General features: G+C 33.3%; 1 protein-coding gene across 1 annotated transcript; it reads left to right on the top strand.

Annotated features, from left to right (window-relative positions):
- The first annotated feature begins 1,788 nt into the window (after positions 1-1,788).
- LOC21405588 (NADH dehydrogenase [ubiquinone] 1 alpha subcomplex subunit 1) lies at positions 1,789-5,407 on the top strand. Its single transcript, XM_010114754.2, has 3 exons — positions 1,789-1,970; positions 2,106-2,218; positions 5,156-5,407. The coding sequence occupies exons 1-2, from the start codon at positions 1,863-1,865 to the stop codon at positions 2,199-2,201; spliced, it is 204 nt and encodes a 67-aa protein (XP_010113056.1). The 5' UTR covers positions 1,789-1,862; the 3' UTR covers positions 2,202-2,218; positions 5,156-5,407.
- The last annotated feature ends 2,189 nt before the right edge of the window (positions 5,408-7,596 follow it).

The following is a 7,596-nucleotide window of genomic DNA, read 5'->3' as shown; positions in this document are numbered from 1 at the left end:
GGAAACGTTGTTGAACTTTATATGTAAAATAAAATAGTGTTTTATGTATTTTGATGACTAATGTAACATAATGTTGTCAGAATGCTACAACATTTTAACGTACATGGTAAGAAGGAAAAAAAAATAGCCTGAAATTTTAAGAAGTTATAACTAGGGTCGTCATAGAGGTTAAGAAATGGTAAGTATGAGCATAGGATGATGACCAAAAGTTAGGGTCGTCACAAACACAAACCATTTGGCTTGCGCTTTAGGAAAAATACTATGTACAAAAAAAAAAAAAAATTGGTGAACTCATCTTTGAATGCATTGCTTTAAGATTTTTATCATTTATTCTTCATTAATATCTTTTTGACTGATGTAGTTCTTTAACTAAAGGGTATTAATCAAGTGTAAAGAATAAAAATCCAAGACCCATATATTCTGAAGGGTATTTATCTCATTTTCCTATAAAAAAAAGATATAAACAAACTTTGTTCTTTCATCTTATAATTTTTTGCATTTATGTGTTAATATTGTGCAACATTAGGTCTACTACTACTTATAAAATCTAGTTATTCACTCGTATTATTTTTATGTACTATACATTTATTTATTTTTAAATATTATATTCGAATATCATCTCTCTAAAAGTGAAACCCTCTAACTCATTTTGAGAATATAACCAGCTCCATAAGCTAGAATGTTAATCACGTTCTATACTATTTTTAAAGTCTAGTTATTCACATACACCACTTTAATGTGAAAATTAAGTTTCAATTTTATAAAGTGTTATATTTGGAATCTAACTACTTAGAGTGGTATTTCTCTCATTCACCCCAATTAAAGTTGTAAATTTAGAACGGACTAAACAAGCTGACCCAGAATTGTTCTAATTTGGGTATGCTTAAACATTCGTGCTAGACCACGTTAATGTTTATGGAGAAAGAGAGAAATATGCTAATACTTGAGATGAATTAAAATTAATAGGCCAATAGTTTACATAAGTTAATAAATAGGCAAATTACTGTTTACGTCCATAACTTGGCTGGTTATGAACCATAACTTGACAAGTTATTGTCTATAATTCATGATTTTTGTCCATAATTTGTCTGACTATGAACCATAACTTGATAAATATGTTCATAACTTATCTAATTATGAACTATAAATTGATAAATTATGACTTATTAATTTTTATAACTAAAAATTGGTCTATATTTTACTATTTTCGTAATGTTTATGTTTATGGCCGAAATGCATTCGAACCAAGCCAGGCCCGACCGATTATCTTTTCTTAAATTTATTTTTATGTTTACCTTGTAAGAAAGTAAACGAGTCGATTGCGCGCAGACTTTTTGTTTGGTTCAATTTGGGCTACCCGAACTCATGCTTTTGGGATCCTGATAATTGACATGCTTCTTAAGATTTTTTCTACTTATCTCTTTTTTTACCAATCTGTCTTATTTTATAGTAATTATTATAATATCATTTCCAATATACCCTTATTTATGTGGATAGTTATGACTTTGTATAATTAATTTTAGAGATAGTTAATAAAAGATAAAAATGTCATTATAGATTGCAAATATCACAATCACAACTTATGGATATACTTTTTCTTTATTCACTAAAAAATAGACATATTTATAATTAACTCTTTTTTAAAAAAAAAAGTTTTAAATTTAACTATTATTTTTATTATTAGTAACATAAGATACATTTAATAATAATAGTGGAGAAATAAAATAATATTATGAGGGCGATTTTTGAAAATTCCTTTATCCGAGCCTACTTATATAGTCGGGCCGTTGAGTCAGAGAGAGAGATTTGGAGGAGTTAAAATCGAAAGAAAAGAGAGGAAAAGAGTAGAGAGAGAGACGAAAATGTCGCTGGTGTGGTTGGAAGCAGTTCTGCCGCTGGGAATCATAGCCGGAATGCTTTGCGTCATGGGAAATGCTCAGTATTACATCCACAAAGCCGCCCATGGCCGTGTAACCTATTTTCTTCCCCCCCTTTTTCCTTCTTCCTTTTTCCTATTAGGGTTTTTTCATCGGAATCGTCTTCCATGTCCGTTGATTTGGAAGATCCTTTAGGGCTTTTCTCAATTGTGTTATTTTCGTGCGCAGCCGAAGCACATCGGCAACGACATGTGGGACGTCGCCATGGAAAGAAGAGACAAGAAGCTCGTGGAGAAGCTTTCTTCTGCGGACGCTTCTCAATAAGCGATCCCCTTTTTTCGGTTTTGCTCTTTCTTTACTTTTCTTTTTTGTTCCTATTTTATAATTGTTGTTAGTTTTTCTCTCAATTATGTGAGTACAATATTTGATTTACTTATGTGATGATTGATTTGATAGAAAATTTGAGCGTTGTTGAAAAATTCGGGTAAAGAAAAATAGTACATGCCTTCCTGTTGTTGATATAGGGAGAAATTACGGATTTTAATGTGTGCCTCCGGGTTATAAGTTAGTTGGAAGAAATTTGTCGACTTTCGTGTCTGAGCTTAACGTCTCCCATCAAATCGGAGCGAGTAGTTGGGATTCAACATTGAATCATGGAATGCAGTTTAGTAGCTATACCCAGTTGATCGTTTATTTTATATTCGTAGTTGTGAACTTGCGTTGAGATCGGTGGATTTGGAGTTTTACTTATATCAAGTGATAGTTATGTAATATGAGGTTATAAAAGCTAAATAGCCTTTTGTGCTTGTGCTTGATAAGAATGTGTATGGGGTATAGTGGTGCCGCAATGGATGAAACTGCCATTTTGAAAAATACTGTTGCAATAAGATTGTGCTGAAATCAAAGAGGATACAGGTCATTGATGACTATATTTTGTGACTTTGACAAACGTGAGTAGACGGAGGCGCTAGACAGAAAGGGAATAGGGAAGTCAATGATGGTGCTATGGACAGAATTAGTAGGAATATATCTGTACATTTTTCGAGTTTGTGTGCCATATGAAATTGGATGAGTGGTCAGGTTTGACATTGGACCACTAAATTTATGGTGTCCACTCTCCAGTTGAATGGAAATTCTAGAATTAACGGGCAGATTCATTGGTGAAGGATTAATATATGTTTCCCTCTTATTTGAGGTTAAATGGTGGAGAGAATAAGGTGTTGTGCTGATATTTAATTGTTTTGCTGTCATGTGAAGGTCTTCTCTTTTCTGAACCTAAATTTGTTGTTGGATTGCCTTTATGAGCGAGTTTGGCATTGCCTTTTGAGGCCCCAGAAACCTTTTGTACATGACATAATGCAATTGGAGTGTCCTGTAAAAGTGTTCAAAAGTATTTTGTACGGACACCAATGCACTTTTATGGTTATTCGAAGAAGCTAGGATTCTAAGGCCGCGTTCGTTTCACTAGTTCGAATCACAACTCAAGTTTTTGCTGCAATGTTTTCTCGCACAAAAATTCAAATTTAGCTTTTTATGCTACAGTGTTTTCTCTCACATGAATTCACTTTTTAACTCAAGTTCTCAACTCAAATGAGCGAAACGAACAAGACTTAAATTTTTGCTTTTTGCTTGTAAAAGTAGGACTTCTTTCAAAAGCACAACAATCCCAAACTAAGCCTATATATTTTAAAACATGTTTAACAGCGAGACTTGTGGTTTATTGATTTTGCATCAAATTATGGTTCTTTTCGCAAATAGACGATATAAAATATGCATCTATGTGAAACACTGTTGAAAATGTGTTTGCCATATACTTTTTAAGTTTCCTCCTGATTTAGGTCGCTTATTTATACCTTGAATTGGTTTTGGATTTTGCTTACTGGAAAAGCAGATGGAATATGTGTAAATTTCAAACTCTTTAACAGGAAAAGGGAAAAGAAAGTACTAGTGTTGGAAATAATCTGCACTGGCTAATAGGAACAGGGAACTAAGCAAGCTGGTCACTGTTGGGTTATAAGAGAGCATACGAGAAGAATCAACTAACAACATTAGGTGGCAAGTGGGGTAATATTATTGGGTTTATTGAAGCTGATCAACTTATTTTGCCTAGACCCGGGCCACAGGATGGCCTCCCTTTGGCTGTTTCACTATGCAAGCGCCAAGCATAAGTTTATTATTTCGATATCTGTAGCTCTATAAAGTCAAAAGAGGCTTCTTTTTATTTATTTATTATTATTAAGGATGGAATGATTTCGATTGTATGTTGTAGAGAGTCATCTCTTGCTCTCTCTGTTTCAATAGAGTGTCCTGGAAGAAATTTAAGGTACTCAAATCGGAAATTTTGATCTTTGTCAGTTGGTGTGTAAAAGAAATAGTGAGTTACAAATTAATGGTTATTTTGTTATTATATGATATAGTTGCGTTGCAGGAAATTTGAACATTTTAGTATGCTCATTAGTATTCACTAATGTGAAGGTGAGTGAGTGAGTCTTTGCAACAAGTGTTAATGGTTAGTGAAAGCAGAAGAACTGTATTACAACGTTGTTAAGAGAAGCATTCAAAATTGGAAGTGGTTGAGGGAAAAGTATGACAGCTGCACCTTTCAAGGATGGTGTTTAACTTCGCTTTCCTGGTTCCTAGGCTTTGAAATTTTTTGCCTGCACTGATTTTTTTCTTTCTTATTGCTCCATTTTCTAACGAATTAGTTTATGTACAACTGAAATGATAATCTTTCCCTTCTGTCATAGCTCTCTTTGATTCTTTCATGCCAAGTCTATTTCCCCAAAATATTTAGGGCGTGTACTTTTTACAACTCAAGTCCCAACTTGAACTTTTTTATGTGAGAGAAACTACTATAGTAAAAAAGTTTAATTTGAATATTTGTGAGAGAAATTATACTGTAGCAAAAGAACTTGAGTTGTGGAAAAAAAGAGGTTTTTCTTTTCTTGCACCTTTTTTTTTAGTTCTTGTATTTTCTCACCATCCTTCTCTTGTTGTTCTTTACTTCCACATCTGTACAGAAATAGTATTGTATTGATCTTATTTCGAGGACCCTTTTGCTTTAAACGACAATTTTTAAAAACAAGAATCCTTCCGTAGGGTATGATATATTTACCAGAATCATGTGACATGTATCACTGGAGGTGCCCTCTTTTATTTGTAACTTAACATGATCCTCTTATATAACCTCTGATTCTGTCGTAATCATTTTCCTTGCGCATGCATGTTTTGGTATTTCAATTATGGATCTCATGATGTACTGATGCAAAAAAATGCAGGAATCTTTGCTGATGGAATTTTGAAGTAGGAATAAAGTATCGCATCGCATCCTGAAGAAGCCTCGTGGCAACTCCAATCTCTCATTATTTTCTTTCATTGTATGTCAAGTTGCCCAAAGCTTTTTAACTGGCTAGGGAAAAACCAATTTTTACTATTGCCCATCAGACTTGTGTTGGAGCTTTGTTTGCTTTGAATATCGTTGTATCTATTATTTGTTTCAATCGTATGTTGTTTCTGCTTTAATTAAAAAATGAATCTTAAATCTGCCACCTGAAAAACTTCAGGTTTAACAACTATATAGAAATATTCTTGGACTTATTTACATTAAATAGTATTTGTCTAATTCAAAATTAGACAATAATAGCTGGCAGGACTTGAACTTTTGAACATGAGGGGTCAGTTTGCCTCCACATGCAGCTTCAATCAAGCATGATTTGTCTGCCTTTTGCTGCTTCTTTTTAGCTAATGGGTCTCTGCTTTGAATTCTCTTAGTTGATTGTTGAGGAGCAAACGATAATCATGGAGTTATATACATGTTGTTAGAAAGTCCAGCTATATTTGACACGTCATGCCAACTACAGATATGGTCATGTCTTAGGATCTCTGACTATATAACAAACGAAATTTTGTCAAAACATAAGTTTGATACTTCTTTGTCCCTAACACAAGAAGACTTGGCAGTTTCCTGTGCTTGATAGTTGATACTTGTTGGTTGCAATTCTGTGGTCTGCATGTGCTGCGAGGGGCTGTCAGCCCAACCGACATATGCGCTGACTTATGCATGCAGAAACTGTAGAATCTGATGCATGAAATAAATTGTCCTTTTGACTGTAGTCAAATCTTGCCAAGTTAACAGATGAATGAAGGAAAGAAAATCGAACTCCCCTATTTTTCGTGGTTTTATATGCTTTATTTTTCATTATTTTGGATTATTATATCGGTGTTCCTAAATTTTAAGGTCAATTATAGTTTGTCCTCCAAGTTTTAAAAACCTCTAACTTTGCATCTCATGAATTTTAAATTGTTTCCACTTAATCTTTTTTATATTAATTTCTGTTAAAAACATATAGAAAAAAGAGAGTAATGTAGTCACGTGATTTTTCTCTTTGAATTTCAGATAAAAACAACATGGTCATACTTAATTCCCTATTTTTCTATCTGAATTCTCTAGAAATTCACACAAAGGGACTTAAATAGGACAAATTTAAAATTTAGAGAATAAAGTGAGTTTTTAAAATTTAAGAATCAAAATAACCACAGTTCCGCAGCACCAGTGTGATTAATCCCATTATTATTATTATTATTATTATTATTATTATTATTATTTCTCATCTTGTCTTTAGCAAACGTGAGCTAGTCATAATAGTATGCGTCTATCATTTTAAAATCTGTCATTTAGGGGAATTTTGTGTAGGCATGATCTAGACTTTTGTAGTGAACAAAATATAAGGGTACAACAGAATACGGTTTAGAGCTTAGATCTTTCATATACCATTACATGTTTTATGCTTGTTCATATGGAAAATACGAGATACTGATTTGTTTTGCGGTGATCTTTAATATACCATGACATGTTTTGTGCTTTACAGTGTTCATATGGAAAATACGAGATACTGATTTGTTTTGCGGTAACTCCCAAATGCTTCCAGCTCAAACAATATTTTCTCCCTAATGAAAGGAAGGGAAGAAAAATGAAAGTTGATCTAACATATAGGCCGGACAAGAGGTGGTGGCGGGCTGGCTGCAGTGTTTTATAGCGCTCTCTCCCACTTGTTACAGGGTTGATATTTGGCGTCCATACATATTATATAGAGTGAGGTTGTGTGTTTGATATGTATGGATTTTTAGGAATGTTGACAAGGGTATGAACGGGCCTTAAAACAGTGAGGTTGTGTGTTTGATGTATAGTGGATCTCTTGGGATTGTTAGTGAGTGCGTAGACTTTTTCTTTAGTTCTATATGTGGTCCTAATGGATTCTGAAAGAGGAGTTTTGAATTTTATCTTTAAATTCATAAATATTAAATAATCGTGTTCAATCTGGATTACCCAATGCAACCATAGTGTAATACCAAGATAGTATGAAATTGATGAATTTTCATTTCATCACTGTTGGCTTATATCAGAGCATTAACAAGGAGGACCAACCTACTACAAGAGTTCTAGTTGAAGTTTAAAAAGAACCTACTTTTGGTGAAAAAAATTGAGTGAGACCCTGGGTTATTCTCAGCGCATTTACAGTACATGACCTACCTTCTCTCCCCTAACTACAACCCAGAGCCAGACTATGAAGCTGTCTTCATCTGTTAACTCTTCAAAATCTACCGTCATTTCGAATTTTAACTCTCTGTAAAACTATATCACAACAATTGAATGATGCATAAAAGTTTTTTTTTTTTTTTTTTTTTTTTTTTTTTTTTTTTTTTTTTTTTTTTTTTTTTG

Source organism: Morus notabilis, unplaced genomic scaffold (assembly GCF_000414095.1).
Source record: "Morus notabilis unplaced genomic scaffold, ASM41409v2 Scaffold552, whole genome shotgun sequence".
In the NCBI taxonomy this organism is placed as follows: domain Eukaryota; kingdom Viridiplantae; phylum Streptophyta; class Magnoliopsida; order Rosales; family Moraceae; genus Morus; species Morus notabilis.
This window is presented reverse-complemented; position numbering and strand designations above follow the sequence as displayed.